Below are 20,327 nucleotides of genomic sequence, written 5' to 3'. Positions count from 1 at the left end.
TGAGTTGTCCCTCAGCTCAACGTTTTCCCTTTTGGAACAACAGACCTAGATGTGGACAGAAACATGAAGTGAATATGTGAATAGTTACATAGATATTGAATGTCATCTTCATAGTCCATCTCTCTCTCTCTCTCTCTCTCTCTCTCTCTCTCTCTCTCTCTCTCTCTCTCATTACCTTCAGAAATTTAACCATTTTTCCTTTTGAAAAGAACATTTAAAAGGAGGAAATAATCATGAATTGTTTGTTCAGGAGGTGAATAATACTTTGAATGGAACTCATTAGAGCCAATTAGGGTGTACTTTTTGAATATACAATGTGATTGAGTAATACTGGTCCGTAATTCTATTATTATTGGCCTCTTAGGAGGTCAACAAATAGAACCCCAAGCTCCATCAACAACAGACGTTTACTTTGAATCATAGAACCATAGGTTTAGAAGGGACCACAAGGGTCATCTAGTCTAACCCCTGCCAAGATGCAGGATTTGTTGTGTCTACTTACTCATGATATGATGGTTTTCAGATCATTACAAGCCAGGATTTTTCTCATGTATTTGCTAATTGTGTGTAGATATGAGGCACTGTACAGTACTTAAACTGTATGTTTATATGGTTGGTTAATGTGTATTCTGCTTATGTGTACAGCCAAGGTGGAGCAAGTGAAATTTGATGTCTCTCAGTTACATGCCAGACCAGAGCTAGCTGCAGAACAGAGAATGGCAGATGATGCCTCTGGGAAAGTTGAGGTGAGCAATCACTTTCCAAATCATTTTTCTCTTACGTAGGTTGCAGCCCTTGACATATTTCCAAACTGCTTCCATTTTTATGTGCAGCTGCTGTGCAGATCTCATGAGGTTCTGCACTAAGGCAGTGTGGCTGCAGCCAGAATGAACTCCCAGAATGCTGTGACTATTCAGAAGAGCTATTATAAATCCCCTCTCCCCCAAATATTCTTTTGGGGGAGGAGGGACATCTTATCCTATGGTCTTTGATCAGTGAGGCAAAAGAGTCAGCAGGTTTGTTCGTCTATCTCAGGTAAGGCACTGCGCGTTGTTAGCAGCCGAGAACGCACTGATAGAATAGGCTGTGGAAATCAGTGGACCCATGCAGCAAAACTGGAGTAACACAGCGGAGAAGTGGGCATTTGATATCGAGCCTACAGGCCTGAACTTCAGTGGGCCCCTGAAGAGGTGGCTCGTGTATATTTACACACGCTCACATTTGCACACACAAAATCCCACCTTTCTGACCAGGAAGTTTCTATGCAGGTGTGGCGGATTGAGGATCTGCACATGCAACCAGTGGATCCCAAGACTTACGGGCAGTTCTATGGAGGAGATTGTTACCTGATCCTCTATACATACCTGAAATCGGGCAGACCTCATTACATGATCTATATGTGGCAAGTAAGTAAAAGGCAAGCAGGAAAGGGCTGGATATAATTTGATAGAAGCTCAGAACCGAAGAAAATGCAAAAATAACCCAACCCCAAATGCTCACTCGCTCTTTGGAAAGCCCAGTATCTTTGGCTCTGTCTTGCACTTTCGAACCCCAGTTGAGCCAGCGGTGTGACCTTCTGCGTCCTTCCACATGGAGGTCTAGTGCGTTTCACTGAAGGGTATGATCGAATCAGGCTGCAAGTGGCAGCACTGGCTTCTACTGCAGTTCCTCAGAATGCAAGACCAGCCGAGGCTATCTGAAAGGAAGCCATGAATGCACTGCTTCCCTGAGACAATCAGAGGCTGCTGAAGAGCATGGTAGAGCTTGGAAAGGGGTGGGCATGCTACGCTTTGGAGGCATAGCAGCCCCATTCCCCACCATGCTGCCCATCAGAGAATGTTCTGTTCAGTCCTGGGCCTGAGGGGACTACAGATGTTTTCCTCTGGCAGGTGGGGCAGAGGGTTTCACTTGCATGACCTGCATTTTGTCTAAGCAACAGCAAGGATTGACCAAAAAAAAATTACCATTCCCCAACACACACACGCTTTTCATAAACCTGGGGGACCTGGCACCTTGTATAACCCTTTGTGCGCCAAATGAATGCAGAGCGTATGGCCAGCTGCCGCGCTCCACCCCAGAGGTGGCTGCAGGCACCCTCGCTTTGCAGAGAGGTACATGATGATACAAGATGCAAGGAAGCGGAGACTCAGGCCTGTGGTTTTTCTCCACAGCCACAACCCACAGTGGCAGTGTTGCTGATTCTCATGATTTGATAGCGAATCTTGCAATATTTCATGTTGTTCTTCGCAGCCCCAGTGCATGAGTCATGGGAACGTGAATCTCCGCTATCCCTTTTTAAAAAAAATATTTTCTATCGCTCATGGTTCTGGAGAAAAGAATGAAAACATGAACTCTAAAGGCTCTATGACCAAAAACCAAATAAAAGAATCCCTCATAGATTATTTTTAAAATCTCATGATACATAGACTCATAGATATTAAGGTCAGAAGGGACCATTATGATCATCTAGTCTGACCTCCTGAACAATGCAGGCCGCAGAATCTCACCCACCCACTCCTGCAATAAACCTCTCACCTATGTCTGAGCTATTGAAGTCCTCAAAGCATGGTTTAAAGACTTCAAGGTGTAGAGAATCCTCCAGCAAGTGACCCGTGCCCCATGCTACAGAGGAAGGCAAAAAAAACCCCAGGGCCTCTTCCAATCTGCCCTGGAGAAAAATTCCTTCCCGACCCCAAATAGGCAATCAGCTGAAACCCTGAGCATGTGGGCAAGATTCACCAGCCAGATACATAGGAAAGAGTTCTCTGTAGTAACTCAGATCCCACCCCATCTAACTTCCCATCACAGGCCATTGGGCCTATTTACCATGAATAGTTAAAGATCAATTAATTGCCAAAATCATGTTATTCCATCATACCATCTCCTCCATAAACTTATTGAGTTTAATCTTGAAGCCAGATAGGTCTTTTGCCCCCACTGCTTCCCTTGGAAGACTATTCCAGAACTTCACTCCTCTGATGGTTAGAAACCTTCATCTAATTTCAAGTCTAAACTTTCTGTTGGCCAGTTTATATCCATTTGTTCTTGTGTCCACATTGGTACTGAGCTTAAATAATTCCTTTCCCTCTCCGGTATTTATCCCTCTGACATATTTATAGAGAGCAATCATATCTCCCCTCAACCTTCTTTTGGTTAGGCTAAACAAGTCAAGCTCCTTGAGTCTCCTTTCATAAGACAGGTTTTCCATTCCTCGGATCATCCTAGTAGCCCTTCTCTGTACCTGTTCGAGTTTGAATTCATCCTTCTTAAACCTGGGAGACCAGAACTGCACACAGTATTCCAGGTGAGGTCTCACCAGTGCCTTGTATAACAGTACTAACACCTCCTTATCTCTACTGGAAATACCTCGCCTGAAGCATCCCAAGACTGCCTTAGCTTTTTTCACAGCCATATCACATTGGGGGCTCATAGCCATCCTGTGATCAACCAATACTCTGAGGTCCTTCTCCTCCTCTGTTACTTCTAATTGATGCGTCCCCAGCTTATAACTAAAATTCTTGTTATTAATTGGGGTTCTGCCTCATTGTTTGACTGCCTGGGGCAGTTTGTAACCATGAAACATTGCACGCGTTTAGCATCTCCTGAAATGCCTCTCCTGAACTGCGATACCAGGTATCTCTCGTTCGATCCTAGGGCCGCCATGCCTCCGTGGATGAAATCACTGCCTGTGCGTTCAATGCTGTGGAGCTGGACAAAAAGTACGGGAATGAGCCGGTGCAGATTCGAGTGACGATGGGCAGGGAGCCTCAGCACTTCCTTGCCATCTTTAAGGGCAGCCTGATTATTTATGAGGTAATAATGGCTTTGACTCCAGAAATAGCTGAAGTGTGTAAACACCAGGGTAACGCTGATGCCCCTAGATTGATGGTTAGTGGTGAGGATCACACCTGGGACCTCTGGATCATAGTGCATGATCCACTGCTGCCTGAGCTGAAAGACATACCTCTGTTAGCCAAACCTGCAGCTTGCTGATCAATTTCTAACTGGCCTAGCCGTCACTAAGAGAGGGACCAAGTACCATGCTGTGTAGGCATAGCTTACACCAGGAAGGAAGAGGAACTGTTTAGGGTGGTAGATGCGGGTATCCTGAGGAGAAATGGGACTGTTTAGGCTGAAATAGCCTGACAGTTAGGTCTATCTGGGCTGTGTCAGTCTCCCAAGAGAAGTGCTGGAAACCCATACTTCTGTCATAGGAACTTTTTCAGCCCCTGTTGCCATAATATCTTAGCCCCGCTCAGTCGTTAATGGATTTAGCCTCACAACCTCCTGGTGAGGAGGCAGGGCAGGGCTATTATCTTCATTTTGCAGAGGGGCAACTGAGGCACAGAGGATAAGTGACTTGCCCAAGGTCACACGCAAGAAGTCTGTGACAGAGCTGGGAACTGAAAAACCGCTGGGCAATGCTTCCCCTCTCCACCTGGCACATTTCAAACGAGGCTGAGCAAAGCACTAGTAAATATCTCCTAGGGAACGGGCCTAGACTAGACTAGTTTAAGCCCTCAGATCTTTTCCATCTCTAAAGTCTAATTGTTTTGTACAGCGTCTTGCATTCAAATTCTATCCCTGGATGCTCTGCAGAATTAAACACAAGACATTATGCCATAAATCACAGCAAATGTTCGTAGGCTGTCCGACAGCATCTTCCAGTATCCAGCCTCAAAATCCCCTGCAAGCCTTGTCCCGGCCTACGTGACTGCGGAGTGGTCGCCTGTTTCATAGGCTCTCTAGTTACAGCTACGCCTGCTTGGGGTTCCTGGACCCTGTGTCACAAGTGACAGATGAAATGGAGGCACGGGGAGAGCCCAAGGTAGCTCAGTGCTGGCCTAACGCTTGGCTTCGCTGGGAGCAGAGTTCAGCCAACACTGAGCATTGCTCATTAGCCCACCCAGGTGGCTTGTCCCTGGTTACACAGCAAGTCTGTGGCATGGCTCAGTGGTTCTCAACTAGGGGTACGTAGAGATCTTCCAGGGGCTACTACAACTCAACTAGAGATTTGCCTAGTTTTACAACAGGCTACATAAAAAGCACTAGCGAGGTCAGTGCAAACTAAAATTTCCTACAGACAGTGACTTGTTTATACTGCTCTCTGTACAATATACTGAAGTGTAAGTACAATACAGTACAGACCCATTTACGTGCAAATCCACTTAATGCGCAGTAGCGCCATGCCTCCCAGTGCTACCTATTTAACATGCGAGACTCGTTAACGCGCAGTACAGGAACTTGCTACGTAGTGCTACAGATTTGCTCACCAGCTCACTGACATAGAAATCTACAGGAAGTGCGGAGGGGAAACATGTTGTACGTCTTCACCGATATTGGTAAAGACGTATCAGGCACGCTTAGTCATTGTCATGCTAGAGGGAGAGATAATATATAGTAGTTACAGAGTAATATATACACTACATTAGAAAATTTTAACCGTAGGCCTAAAATAATGGTAGAGGGCAAGCGTCAGCGTTCCTACACTGTAGAAGAAAAGCTAGCTGCAACAGATCGAGTAAATAGCGGAGAAACCCAGGCCAAAGTTTCAAAAGCTATTGGGATTGCCGAATCTACTCTCCGAGGATGGCTAAAAACCTAATCTAAACTGAACGGCTTTGTACGAAATATCGATTCTGCCACGGGGCGTAAGCGAAAACATGTGCGCTATTCAGGAAAACCCACAGTAGACAAAGCCACGTGCACGGGGTTTGCTCGGGAAAGGCTGAAAGGAGTGCCGCTCAGTGGACCAATGCTTCAAGCCCAAGTGACACAGTTTGGAAATTTAATGGGGGATGAATCATTCCAAGCCAGCAAGGGGTTTATAAGTAATTTTAAAAAGCATCATGGCATAGCGAAGGTATCGATTTCTGGAGAAAGCCGATGAATCGGCCGCGAACCTGTTTCCCGCCGAGTTAAAATCTATTTTACAAAATGAAGACTACCACAAAGAACAACTTTATAATGGTGATGAAACAGCTTTATTTGCAAAACTGCTACCTGATTAGACTTTAGCCTGTAATTACGAGATACAGAAAACAGCTGAAAGAAAAGGAGTACTTGTGGCACCTTAGAGACTAACCAATTTATTTGAGCATGAGCTTTCGTGAGCTACAGCTCACTTCATCGGATGCATACCGTGGAAACTGCAGCAGACATTATATACACACAGAAATCATGAAACAATACCTCCTCCCACCCCACTGTCCTGCTGGTAATAGCTTATCTAAAGTGATCATCAAGTTGGGCCAGGATTTAAAAGGATAAAAGGTCGTGTGGCTCTTCTTCTTTGTAGTAATAAGACAGGCAGCCATAAGCTTGCCCCTCTTCTCGTTGGCCGCTTTCATAACCCTCGCTGCTTTAATCACCTCAATAGAGCGAAACTGCCAGTAATATACGCTAACAGCAAAACTGCTTGGATGACAAGACATATTTTCGACAACTGGTTCCACAACTGCTTTGTTCCAGCTGTTCGTAAGCATCTGCGGTCGAAGAAACTCGAAGCCAAAGCACTTTTGCTACTTGACAATTGTCCAGCCCATCCTCCAGCCGAATCACTGGTATCGAGCGATGGAAAAATTTGAGTACTATACCTACCATTCAACACAACATAAAAATTCAACCTTTAGACCAGGGCATTATTCAGAATTTTAAAAACAATTATCGATGGGAGCTGATTTCGGCAATAGTGTCATGCACATCTTCAGGCATTTCCGAATTCCTGAAACAGTTAAACATGAAGGAAATTATTTATTTAGTTAAAAAAGCTTGGGACGGAGTGAAACAAAAGTCCATTGAAAACTGCTGGATGAAGGCTCTCGGCGATGCCTTTTCCGTCAAAGACGGCTCAGACTCGGAAAACTCCAGCAGTGGCCCTGATTCAGAGCCAGACTTTGAAGGATTTTCGGAAGGAGATGTCCTACAAACACGCATGCAGACAAAAGAGGATAAAGGTAAACTTCTCTTTCAAATGATAGAAGATTTTAGTTTGGCTACGTCGCCGGAAATCATTACCAAGTGGCTGGAGATGGATGAAGATTGCCCGACTTCAGAATTTCTGTCAGAGGAAGAAATATTAACAGGCTGCGAGGCTACATCGGCCCATGAAAGTGATGGTGAAGATGTCATTGAAAAGGTCAAAATTTCACCCACAGAAGCTCTTAGTGCTGTAGAAACTGTAAGATTTATAGAGGAGCAATGTGCAGAAAATATCAAAATCATTCATTTGCGGCGAATGACAGACTTCATAAGACAGAAAAAAAAATGCAAGCCAGAAAGAGCAGAAAATAACAGCGTTTTTTTCATAGTGAATCATAAACACTTTTTTCAGCATGGCCCTCTTAACCCGCGGTCTGTTAACACGCAGTCGTGATGGCTTGACTCTCGACATCCGTGCGTAAACGGGTCTGTTCTGTATTTATATTCCAATCTATTTATTTTATAATTGTATGGTAAAAACGAGGAAGTCAGCAATTTTTCAGTACTAGCGTGTTGTGACACTGTTGTATTTTCATCTCTGATTTTGGAAGCAAGTAGTTTTTAAATGAGGTGAAACTTGGGGGTACGCAAGACAAATCAGACTCCAGAAAGTGTAAGTAGTCTGGACAGGTTGAGAGCCACTGGCATAGCTGAGACTAGAACGATCGGGGTCCTTATACTGACCTGATCGGGGTCCTTATACTGACCCGGTACAGCCTCCGCTCAAATCTGACACCCAGACCGGGCCTTTAGCCACTAGCTATGGCTTCCCTTTCAAATCAGCGCTGTACAGCCATTGTAGGGTGAATTAGCTCCATTCGTATGGTCAATAGCACAGGGCCAGGGAAAGCAAGAGGGAGGGGGCAAGGGAAAGATGAGCAGCTTCACTTTGAAGAAAGCACCTGCACTGACCTGTGGCACAGAGCACCGTGCTTGGAGTACTGCCTTCTGCACAGGGTGCTTAGTTGGGGAAACAGCTTCTTCCTGCTCTGCAAGGCAGGCTGGAGACTCCCTCCTCGGCCTTCCCCATTCCTGCTTCTGTGTTACTGGCAAATGCCTTGAGCAAGAGTGTAGCATGCTGGCTGTCTTCCTGGTGGGAGATTTGGGGCCCGGGTCAAAGACCACTGAAGGAGTGGAGAGGTTCCCAGGGAGTCCAGTGGGCTTTGGATCGGACCCTTGATCCCTCCATTCTGGCAGCTTGAAGGGCACGACGCCCGAGTCTGCTCTTCTCACCAGAGGCCTCCTGGGCTTTCGCACCCATCACGCCTCGTGACGTGATCTGGATTTTTGTAGGGAGGCACAAGTCGCACACAGAATAACGAGCCCGAGCCCATGGTCCGTCTCTTCCAAGTGAGAGGCACTGATGATATCAACACCAAAACCATCGAGGTGCCAGCCCGGGCCTCCTCCCTCAACTCCAACGACGTCTTCCTGCTCACGACCAGCCAGGTCTGCTACCTGTGGTGTGGGAAGGTAAGCAAGAGGATGAAAGGACCACTACAATGTTTACACAAGGCCCAATTCCACCACCCTCACTCCTGTTGACTGTTACCTCGTTACGCGAGTAGTCCCATCAGTTTCAATGGGTCCACTGGGAGAATCAGTCCCTAGGGCCCAGAACCTCAAAGGTACTGAGAAATCAATGGGAGTTAGGTGCCTAAATGCCTTTGAGGTCTGGGCCTACATGACTGCAAATGAGTCATGACGACTGACATCTCTGCTGTTTGCAATTCTCCCTGCAGAATTAACACATCCCCTTATTGGCCCAGCCACTGGAGGGGGGGACATAATCTCAAACATTTGGGCAGCTCTAGTTCTCTCCAGCAGAGGGCAGTGATGTACAGACACGTGGTTTACTGGCCATCTGGTCACAGACCTATTCTGCCAGGCCCCTCCTGAACCCCTCTGATCTTGTGCCGTGAATGCAGGGCTGCAGCGGGGATGAGAGAGAGATGGCGAAGATAGTGGCCAACATCGTCTCCAAACGGGACAAGCAGACCGTTCTGGAGGGGCAAGAGCCGGTGGAGTTCTGGGCAGCACTGGGAGGAAAAGCCCCCTATGCCAGTGACAAGAGGTAATTCATTAAGGGCTGCAGTGAGAGCATCCCCACACCCTGGATGTGACCCAATGCCCAGTGAAGTCCACGCAAAGGCTTCCGTTCACCCCCATGGGCACTGGGTCTGGCCCTTCTTGGGGAGCGGGGGTTGAAATCCAGATCTGAACTGGTCTGAGACTTGGGCTCTTCTGTCGGAGCTGAGAAGAAGGGCTGTGTGAACGCTCCGATCGGTTTGATTGTTACAAACGTGGGCCTGGGACACGGGAAGTTTCAGGAAGCTAAACCTGTTTGGAGCCAACTTGACCTCCCCATTCCTCCTAAGCTGAGTCTGGGCAAGGTAACAGGTCTCTGCGGAAGCCATTTAAAACCTGGTGGGTTAATGTGTCTTCAACTTGAAAGCAGGCAAATCTTGGTGGTTCGGGTGGAATTTTACTTTGACTTTTGGTGGGGGCGAGAGGGGTTCTGAACCCTTGGGATCAACTCCCAAAAAGATTCCAGCAACTCTCCCCACCCCTACCCCAACCTGCCAGCGTTCAGAGTTCAGTCCTTGAGGAGGCCATTTAGGGATCTGGGGCAAAAATTGGGGATTGGTCCTGCTTTGAGCAGGGGATTGGACTAGATGACCTCCTGAGGGCCCTTCCAACCCTGATATTCTATGATCACAGCTGATGGGTGCTGCCATGTACAAGTCTGACCCCCTAGTGGCCACAACTAGTGTCTACAATGCATATTAGACCCAAACGTGGGAAAAGATTTCACATTTCCTGGTTCTTCTCGTCCTGCCAAGATTCCAAGAGCCAACTGTCCGATACCAGCCCCGCCTATTCGAGTGCTCCAACCAGACAGGGCGGTTTATCATGACAGAAGTGGTGGGCTTCTGCCAGGATGACTTGGATGAAGATGATGTCATGTTACTGGACACTTGGGAAGAGGTCAGTGGAATTCCCTCCTCCCCCCTCAACCCTTTGTAATGGGAGCTGTGCAGTTTTGTTGGCTTGACTTATTTTAATGCAGTATTCAGAGTGAAATTCAGAACAGTATCTTCCACCCAAAGTGCTTTGCCAATATTTACACAAGACCCCAGTAATGCAGGCCAGCGTAATTAATAATACCTAGCTCTTTTACACCACTTTCCAGCAGGACATATCAAAGTGCTTTACAAAGGAGTTCAGTCTCATTAGAAGATTGGATGGGGAAACTGAGGCATGGAGAGGCAAAGTGACTTGCCCAAAGTCAGCCAGCAGGCTGGGAATACAACCCAGGTCTCCTGAGTCCCAGGGCAGTGCTCTAGCCACTAGGCAACGCTGCCCTGAAGAGAAATTACAATGTTAGATCCATTCGGCAGATAAGAAACAGACACCATGCTTGGGATTTTCAAAAGGGGTCTGAGTGAGCTCAACTCCCAAATTCGTTGAGATCAGTGGCAAAGCCCATACCAGAATCTGGTAGATTTTAAGGCCAGATGGATCCATTAGACCATCTAGTCTGACCTCTCACTCTAAGCAGTACATGTCAGCTCCACTGAGCTCAGGCTCTGGCGGTTTGGCGAGATGTTGCTCTTGCAGCTTCCTAAGTGCCCTGCCAGAAGGGAGGGAATTACATTGCAATTCTGAGAACCTTTTTCCTACTGGGGGATTGCAGTGAGCATATACAAGCCGCTATTCCCAGCCGGGCTGGATGATGGCTCCGGTGCCCCATAGCCAAAGTATTAGGATATGCCTTCGCTAACACATGTAAAGGGACGTGTTCTCTTTGTCACACTGGTAAGCAGTTAGTGTCACTGATGTGCTAGCCCTACGTCCCAATTCTCTTCCATGTGCTACAGTCAGTGTTCGAAGCCTGCTCCAAATTTTAGGGGACAGAAGGGAGTAGAGTTAAACTGAAAACTCAGCTCTGGCTCCAGATTAGGTTTGAGTTCTATGCCAGACTAGCACTAGGATTTGGGTTTGACTGCATTGGACATTAGGGATGTCTCCACTGCCGCTGGGACAAGAGCAGGTAGACTCAAGTAGACATCAACAAGTTTAGGCTTGAAATTAGACGAAGGTTTCTAACCATCAGAGCAGTGAAGTTCTGCAACAGCCTTGCAAGGGGAGCAGTTGGGGCAAAACACCTAACTGGCTTCAAGACTGAGTTTGATAAGTTTTTGGTGGGGATGGTATGATGTGAGACGGTCTACAATGGCATATAGCTGATCCGCGACTGCTAGCAGCAAATATCTCCAACGGCCGATGATGGGACACTAGATGGGGAGGGCTCTGAGTTACTACAGAGAATTCTTTCCCTGGTGGCTGGCTGGTGGGTCTTGCCCACGTGCTCAGAGTCTAACTGATGGGCATATTTGGGGTTGGGAAGGAATTTTTGGCTGGGTCAGATTAGCCAAGACCCTGGAGGGGTTTTGCCTTCCTCTGCAGCCTAGGACTAACCATCCAGGTCTCCAGTGGCTTTTACCATTCACTTGTCTTCTCCCTTCTCCCACTGTAGATTTTCCTTTGGATTGGGAAAACCTCCAATACATATGAAAGAAATGAGTCTATTTCCTCAGCCAAAGACTATCTGAAGACCCATCCAGCTGGAAGAGATTTAGCAACTCCAATAATAATGGTGAAGCAAGGCTATGAACCACTCACCTTCACTGGCTGGTTCAGTGCTTGGGATCCATATAAGTGGAGCGTAAGTTACTGGGAAATCTGAGTGTCGTGTCGTGTCTTGTCTGTCTGAATATAGATAGATAGATATAGATAAATATATATATATAGAGAGAGATATTGCATAGAAGTATCAGTGGGTAGGGGTCTACATATTCTCTACAGTGTGTAGAGTAAAAACTAGTGAGAACATCATTTGGATTGCATCCCAAATAGAACTAAGTGAAACAGTTGCTTTAATAAAAAAAATTTCAATTAAACGCCATTTTTTGACACACACACACACGTATAATCTGAAAATCTGAATATTTTAATCAAACCCTGAAACCCGGATTCCAAGCTTACCTAACTCTAGTTAGAGACCAGCAGTTTAGGCCCAACATCTAGATTGTTCAGAGGATTGTATGTGGTTGTGTCTTTAAGTTTTCATAAAATCAGATTGTTTCGGCTTTTTAATTAATTGAACACAATCTTACTGAAACACTGTCCTCCAGTGCTGTGAAGCCAGACTCCAGCCACCTGATGGCGCTAGAGTGCAAATGAATGGCATAGAAATAGCAAGTGAAATTGAGTAGTGTTGAAGAGATATTGGTAAGTGAAATGGGGGAAAACTATGGGCTTGTCTACACCATGCAGCTTTTAGTGACAAGGCTGTGTCGACATAGCCTTGTCGCTAAAAGTCAGTGTGTGTGTAAATGCTCTTTGTCAGTACTTTGTCGGCACTTTTGCCAACAAAATACTTCCAGCCCTGCAAGTGGCATTAGCTTAGTCGGCAGGAGAGTGCTCCTGCCGACAAAACTGTGTTCACACTACCACTTGCATAGACAAAACTTTTGTCTTTCCCAGGGGGGCTTTTTTAAGCCCCCAGGAAAGACAAAAGTTTTTTGTCGACAACTTCACAGTTGTCACAGACATACCCTACAAATAGCTTCAGCTAAACCCAAGCATTCAAAATCATGAGATTGGCTTAAATATCATAGGATTGTAAAAAGTAATAAATCTTGGGTTCTTTTTATTTGCCTTCTGGTGTTGGAGTCTTTAGGAATCATCTATTTTCAAGCTTTTCCTTGCAACCACAAAGGCTAACAACTTTGTTTTTCAATGACAGCTGAGATTCTCACATAATCCCATGACTCCAGGAGCTGGGGCTTTAAGGAAAACACCAGATGTCATAAGAGTTGGCATCCCTATGGCTTTCAGGGCCATGTGGTTCCCCTACACTGGTTATTCCTGTCCAGGGGATAGGGAATTGCTGCAATTCTGCACTGTGGGGGATTACTACAAATTCTCTCTTCAGTGGGGGTGGGATTTGCCCACCCTTGCAAAAGGGACAGGTGATTAGGATCCCATAACTAGCAGGTCCCAGGGAACCCCCTGGAGGCAGTGCAGAGGACCTGTGCCATTGTGTTTGTTCCCAGATCCCACCCATCCCCTGACAGATAGGCAGGAGATAAATGGAGGCCATAGCAAAGGTATAAAGTGCATTCTGCACCAGAGCCATGCCTTTCCCTTCATACTAATGCACCCAGTGATGCAGCATGAGCTCTTAATTCACTCGGAGACTGATGCAGATCTCAAAGTTGCATGTGGTTCCTATCTTGCAGCAGCAGTTCCTGGGATTCTGCATCCCAACTCATGTGGTATTGACCTAGATGCTGGTTTGAGGAGCAGGAGTACATTGTAACTGCAGTTTGAACTTGCTCACTGAAATAAACGTGGCCTTTTCGCGGAGTCTGATTCTCATAACTCTCTTTACCTTTAGGATGGCAAGTCCTACGAGGAGATGAAGAATAGCTTAGGAGATGTGTCTGCTATATCAGAGATCACAGTGGTGAGTGGACACAGAACTTGTGGCTGGAACATCTAGATTTTACCTGTGCTACCCTGGCTAAAAGCTTGTTTCTATTACCTGAGTAAAAAGGACCAGTTGCTGTTGGTAAACAAAAGATTCATAGATTCCAAGGCCAGAAGGGGACCATTGCGATTATCTAGTCTGACCTCCTGTGTAACACAGGCCAGAGAACTTCCCCAAAATAATTTCTAGAGCAGATCTTTTAGAAAAACATCCAATCTTGATTTAAAAATTGTCAGTGATAGAGAATCCACCATGAGCCTTGGTAAATTATTTCAATAGTTAATTACTCTCACTGTGAAAATTTGCACCTTGTTTCCAGTCTGAATTTGTCTAGCTTCAACTTCCAGCCACTGGATTGTGTTAGACCTTTCTCTACTAGTCTGAAGAGCTCATTATTAAATATTTGTTCCCCATGTAGGTAGCTACAGACTGTAATCAAGTCAGCCCTTAAACTTCTCTTTATTAAGCTAAAGAAATTGAGCTCTTTGAGTCAGTCACTATAAGACAGGTTTTATATCCTTTTTAATCATTCTCACGGCTCGTCTCTGAACCGTCTCTAATTTATCAACATCCTTCTTGAATTGTGGACACCAGAACTGGACACAGTATTCCAGAAGCAGTCGCACCAGTGCCAAATACAGAGGTAAAATAACCTCTCTACTCCTACTCAAGGTTCCCTAATTTATACATCCCTGGATCACATTAGATTCTTTGGCCACAGAGTCACAGTGGGAGTTCATGTTCACTTGATTATCCACCATAACCCTTGAATCTTTTTCAGAGTCACTGATAGTCCCTCATCTTGTAAGTACGACCTACTGTCTTTGTTCCTAAATGTATACATTTACATTTAGCCATATTAAAATGCATACTATTTGCTTGCACCCAGTTTACCAAGCAATCTGCATAGCTCTGAATCAGTGACTTGTACTCTTCGTTATTTACCACTCCCCCAATTTTTGTGTCATCTGCAAACATTATTAGTAATCATTTTGTTTTCTTGCAGGTCATTGATAAAAATGTTAAATAGCATAGGGCCAAGAACTGATCCCTGCGAGATCCCACTGGAAAAACAACCGCTTAATGACAGTTCCCCATTTACAGTTAATTTTGCCACCTATCAGTTAGTCAGCTTTTAATCCATTTAATGTGTGTCATGTTAATTTCATATCATTCTAGCTTTTAAGCAAAATGTCCTGTGGTACCAACTCAAATGCCTTACAGAAGTCTATTTTGTCAACACTATTACCTTTATCAACCAAACGTGATCTGATCAAAAAAGATATCAAGTTAGTTTGACAGGATCTATTTTCCATCAATCCATGTTGATTGGCATTAATTACATTACCCTCCTTTAATTCTTTATTAATTGAGTCCTGCATCATTTGCTCCATTATCTTGCCTAAGATCGATGTCTGGCTGCAGCTTACCCAGGTCATTCCATTTACCGTTGTCAAATATTGGCTCAGCATTAACATTCTTCCAATCTTTTGGAACGTCCCTAGTACTCCAAGGCTTACTGAAAATCAGCATTAGTGGTCCAGTGAGCTCCTTGGTTAGTTCTTTTACAATTCTTGGATGCAAGTTATTTGGACCTGCTGATTTTAAAATATCTAACTGCAGTAGTTTTTTGTCTTACATCCTACAGAGATACTAGCAAAATGGAAAGAGTATTATAATCATCATATGATGGGAGTATATCATCCTTTTCCCCCCAAATACAGAACCAAAATATTTATTAAACACTTCTGCCTTTTTTGAATTATTAGTGATAAATATACCATTTCCATCTTGTAATGGACCTGTATCATTGACAGGATTTTTTTTGTTCCTAATATATTTTAAAAACTTCTTGTTGGCCTTAACTCCGCTGGCCATAAATTTCTCCTAGTGTCCCTTTGCTTCCCTTATCAATTTTCTACAGTTTCTAACATGTCATTTATACTCATTACTATCAAGTTCCCCTTTCTTCTATTTGTTATATTCTTTATTTTTATTGGGGTTTTATAATGTAATGCACTGGTTAGAGCAGTAAATGTGAAGCCACAGTGTCTAGGTTATTGTATGGTCTCAAAGTATTATCCGTGTGTCTTTGTGTAACTCTCAGTGAAATAGGTATAATGATCTGTACCTTCTGTACTACACATAGCTCCCATAAGCTTCAACCACAGCTGCACAAAGGCATCTGATGGCATGGCTTGGCCTTCTGGACAGCTGCTATATAAGTTACATATACAAAAAAAAACAAAACAATGGGCAGGGATCTTTGGTGGAGCAGTTTGTACTGGCAGTGCAATCTCAGCACTATGCACTGCTATTAATGATGGTGAAGAGATGCCAAATACCAATGATAAATGTATGGATTCAACGGGGACAGTCTTGTTCTATATTTGTACAGCACCTGGCACTATGGGGTCCTGGTCTGTGACGGGCTCCTGGGTGCGACTGCAAAACAAAAAAATAAATAAAAATAGGATTACGGTATTAAAAATTTTAGCTGGATTGGTTAGCTGTGATTGGTCACATGGTATTGTTTCCATCCCCGATTGGATCAGTGTGACTTTTAGAAGGAGGGCAGGGAGACGCTACTGGCCAGCCAGTTTTGAGCCACACAGGGAGAGACAGCAGTCTGGGGAGAGGAAGTAGATGAGCATGGCAATTTAGAAAACTTCCGACCTTTTCCTTGATGGCTTACGCAGGCCTTTGCCAAGGCGTCATGAGTAGAAAAGCTAGGCTGCTGTAAGCGGTATTGACCGGATATTTATAAAGTTTACAATCACCATGGCATCTGGGTTCTAACACTATGACATAATGTCTGATGATTGAGGGGAAGCTGCTATATTGAATAATATTACGGGCTACCAGTTCTCTCTGCAGCTTGAGGGTCCTTAGCAATGGACCAATAGGTCCTGACCCCTCCCCTTTGATATTTTAACCCAACTTATCGCCTGCTAAGAAAAGACCCACCTGCCCCAGGCAGGAATAAACATTCCAGGAAATCACAAAGTCATCCACAGGTCTATTGCACCTGCCCAACTTCACTGTACTGACAGGCTTTCCTGTACCCCGCAGGATCTTAACAATGCCAGTCTAAACAAGAGAAATGCAAACAGTAAATCTGCCAGCCCCACTGGTTCAAGAATGGAGAGAACTTCACCTGCACATAAACGACACCCCAACAGCAGCGTCAACAGCACTAGCAACTGTCAGAACAACAATGCCCCTTCGGTAGTTTCAGCAGTAACAAATGGAAATGAAGCCTATCCCAGAGAGGTGCTGATCAACAAGACAGTGGATGAACTTCCAGAAGCTGTGGACCCCGCTAAAAAAGAGGTGAGAGAATTGTCTGAGCTTTGAGTGGATGTCGTTCCAGTTGCACATTGAACTTAGTTGAAATGATGGGCTACGTGAGACCTATTGCTCTCTAGGTTTATTAAGCTTTGCTTCAGGCTAAGGGAGTTCACTGGATAACTGAGGAAAGGATAGACAATAGAATTAGGGTGGTCATCATACTAAACACAAGGGTGATTGTTCAGTAACGCTGATTAAAAGCTGGGCTTTCTGTCTCATGGGAAATTCTAATAACTCTATACTTGTTTTCATCCCAGATTGGGACAAAAAGGTGAAATATTGAAACTTTCCTCGGAAGAAACGTTTCCAAAACTCATTGATTCAGAAATATGTAAATGTTTCATTTTGACACTTTCAGTTGAAATAAAAGATTTCTGTATGTCTATAGTCCAGCCAGGGTACAAGGCCCATATTGGACATGGGCACCAGGGATCCAGGACTACAACTCCCAGGAGGCGCTATGGCACAGAGATTAAGGTTGACCCCAAATGAAATGAAGAGTTTTGTTTTGTGTTGACAAAATCAAATGTTTCATTTAGATTTTCCGCCGCAGAAAATTCTGCAAAATTGGATCTCTTCCCTTCGAAAACAGATGGTAATGAAACCCCATTCTCGGATGGGCAAAGGTTGCATTCAAAATTTTTCTTCTGGCCCTAATATTTGTGCACCATCCCTGCATGATCCAGGCTCAACAAGGGCCTAATCATCTGGGGACAGCATGTCTGATAGCAATTGACAGTGTCGGAAAGGGGTATCCATCTTCATCTGAACTTTTAGCGCGACAGTGCAAGTGTAAACCTCCCCAAAATGTTGTCCTGTAGAAATTTCTATTTTGACAAAATAGCCATTTTCCGTTTAAAAAAAAAAAAAAAACAACAATGAACTTTAATGGAAACATTTCAGCCATGGGGGACATTTAGCTGGGTGCAAAGGGCTGGCGTGAGATCTATGCACCAATTAAGTCCTATTTGAGCTGTCAGTCAGGACCTAAGTGGTACATAGGCCTTGTATGAACTTCTGCAAAGGGATGAATTTCACCCACTTTGCATGATGGTTGTTCTGGGTGCATTGTGCATAAGGAAGCAGTAATGAAATGGGAGTGTGTGAACATTCCAAATTACTAGCTCCCCCTCACGCTTCTGGGCATGTCATAATTCTACTCTATTCAGCCCATCACATGTCTTTAGGCTGTAAACTCAGTGGGGCAAGGAAGTATGTGCTTGTCGCCCTTCTCTCCTTGTGTGGTGCTGTGTACATCAGTAGCACTGTGGAGGGCACCACAAGGACTATGCACCACTTCAATTTTAGGATTCTGCAAGGGGGTGTAAACTTCATCCTATATAAAAGATACTAACTGAGGGTGACTGTTTTCCTCTGCAGTTCTATCTATCTGATGCCGACTTCCACGATATCTTTGGGAAATCCAAGGATGAGTTCTACCAGATGCCCAGATGGAAGCAGCAGAACGAGAAGAAACAGCATGGACTGTTTTGAAGCAGAGACTGTCCTGCACCTGCTGGCTGTGGAATGAAATCGTGATTTCTGTAGCCACAGGAGGGGAATGCAGATACTTGTCAAAAAAACCTATGCAAAAACCAAAACCAATCCACCCAAACCAAGCCAAGCACAGCTGCAACCTCTAGAGTCAGAAAAGCTTCACTGAACTGCTCTTCCTTCCTCCCAGCAAACAGTGGAAATTAGAGAGCCATCTCCTGAAGATTTGACTCAATGCTTTGATATTTTCTTGCCAGTTTTGTACCATTATTGCCAGTAGCTGCAAAGACCTGTCAGTGTAGAATTAGTGCATTGTACACAGTGTGACAGTTGCCACATTTTCATTGTGGAATATAAATACTGCATGGTAGGTTGCTCAATTGTCAGGTTTGAGATGAGGCAGGACAAATACAAAGATGTAGTGGGAACGGAGTAGCCGAAGTAGAGTAGATGAGTGATACTTTCAGATTGACAACTTCCAGCTCCCACAAGTGGCTTTTTCCCAGTAAGGAATAAGGATAATAAATGTTTGAGTAAAATTCATCAGAACCTGGCTCAAAAAATAACATTTTTAATTTATTAAATGACTTAAATTTGAAAAGAAAGCAGAGACAGAGAGCCAGGGGCTGCTGTCAATTTCCAGAGCTGGGTCAGGCCCTGACTTTTACCATCAGAGCTGTGTGCTGAATCCTTGCTCCATACAGAGCCCTATTGACACCAGTGGATTCACGTCCTGGATTCACGCTGATATAAGGGTCTGCCCATGTGCATCCGATTGCAGGATTGGAGTCTTAGGGAAGCTATTAGGTTTTCACTGGTATAACCAACAGCAGAAAGTGGTCCTTCGATGCTTTTGTCTCCACAGGGCCTCTCTCGATCTCTCTGCCCCCACATTCTGCTCTGGGTACAAAGAGCACATTCCATATCACTTTTTGAATTTTGATTTGGGGCATGTGGGTGATTACAATTTAATGGATCCAGCTGTAAAAAATCAATGTGACCATGGCTCCAGTTTCAGCTTTGTTCCGTTCAAACCCAAGCAGTGATTGCACATAAACAACCAAAAGTCATGCTTTAAGGGTGTTCTTAATAAAAACGCGTGTGATGGGTTCATTTCAGTAGGGGAAACTCTGCCCATCTGAGAGAACTACTGGCCCACACCTCCCACCAGTAAAATAGCCTGGTGATTTTGTGGGTGGGTGATGAGATTTCTAAAAAATAATTTTGTAATCATGTCTGGCTGGAGTGTCAGCCCGCAGCTGGAAAACTTGTCTTTCCCCAGAACAGGTATAACACAGGTCATAGAATTGCAAGCTTCCCCTCCAATACTCTGCTAATATACCATTCGCCTGATATAAAGGAACACCTCTAGAAGCGAGAGGAGGTACTTCATTTCCCTTCGCTCCCATTTGGTAATTGGGCTGGTTTGATGGGGTACCTGGAGTGCAACCTGAACAAGGGATCACTGAGCCCTCTGTCCCCCCAACCTGGGCTCCCTCTCACACTGTGATGCTGTTGGCAAGCTACAAACCTCTGGCAGGTACGGCACTTACACAGACATCCTCAGGCAGGGACACGCCCAACTGAGTTACATGAATGCTTTTCCCAGCCACTCATGAACTAACAATAGAGAGGCTTCAGCCAATTCCCCTCCACTCCCCAGCCTTGCACATCAGAGTTGTGCTGCCTTGCCCCAGTCAGAAGCCTGACCAGTATAAGTTCATTACCCAGTCAGCCCCCTCCCTCAATGTGGAGAGGACACACACTAGCCTTTGTAAACTGAGATGAGATTTCCCAAGCACTTCAACCAAAACCCACGGTTTCAGGTAAAATATAAAACACATTAACTACAGAAAGGTAGATTTTAAGTGATTGTAAGTAGTAAGCGTAGAGATCAATGTTGGTTACCTAAGAAATAAAAATTAATTTGCAGTCTGAGTTC

The 20,327-nt window shown here is 44.8% G+C and overlaps 1 protein-coding gene across 1 annotated transcript in view; it reads left to right on the top strand.

Moving 5' to 3' along the window:
* Nucleotides 1-18,385, top strand: part of VILL (villin like) — a 39,654-nt gene extending 21,269 nt beyond the window's left edge. The window contains exons 10-19 of the mRNA XM_077809516.1: nucleotides 646-746; nucleotides 1,269-1,406; nucleotides 3,655-3,813; nucleotides 8,275-8,454; nucleotides 8,910-9,055; nucleotides 9,825-9,969; nucleotides 11,522-11,710; nucleotides 13,448-13,516; nucleotides 16,613-16,873; nucleotides 18,272-18,385. Coding sequence (XP_077665642.1) covers nucleotides 646-746; nucleotides 1,269-1,406; nucleotides 3,655-3,813; nucleotides 8,275-8,454; nucleotides 8,910-9,055; nucleotides 9,825-9,969; nucleotides 11,522-11,710; nucleotides 13,448-13,516; nucleotides 16,613-16,873; nucleotides 18,272-18,385 — 1,502 coding nt within the window. The remainder of the gene's footprint in view (nucleotides 1-645; nucleotides 747-1,268; nucleotides 1,407-3,654; nucleotides 3,814-8,274; nucleotides 8,455-8,909; nucleotides 9,056-9,824; nucleotides 9,970-11,521; nucleotides 11,711-13,447; nucleotides 13,517-16,612; nucleotides 16,874-18,271) is intronic.
* The last annotated feature ends 1,942 nt before the right edge of the window (nucleotides 18,386-20,327 follow it).

This window comes from Eretmochelys imbricata, chromosome 2 (assembly GCF_965152235.1).
Source record: "Eretmochelys imbricata isolate rEreImb1 chromosome 2, rEreImb1.hap1, whole genome shotgun sequence".
NCBI lineage: Eukaryota > Metazoa > Chordata > Testudines > Cheloniidae > Eretmochelys > Eretmochelys imbricata.
The sequence above is the reverse complement of the archived record's forward strand: the minus strand, read 5'-3'. Positions and strand labels throughout refer to the sequence as shown.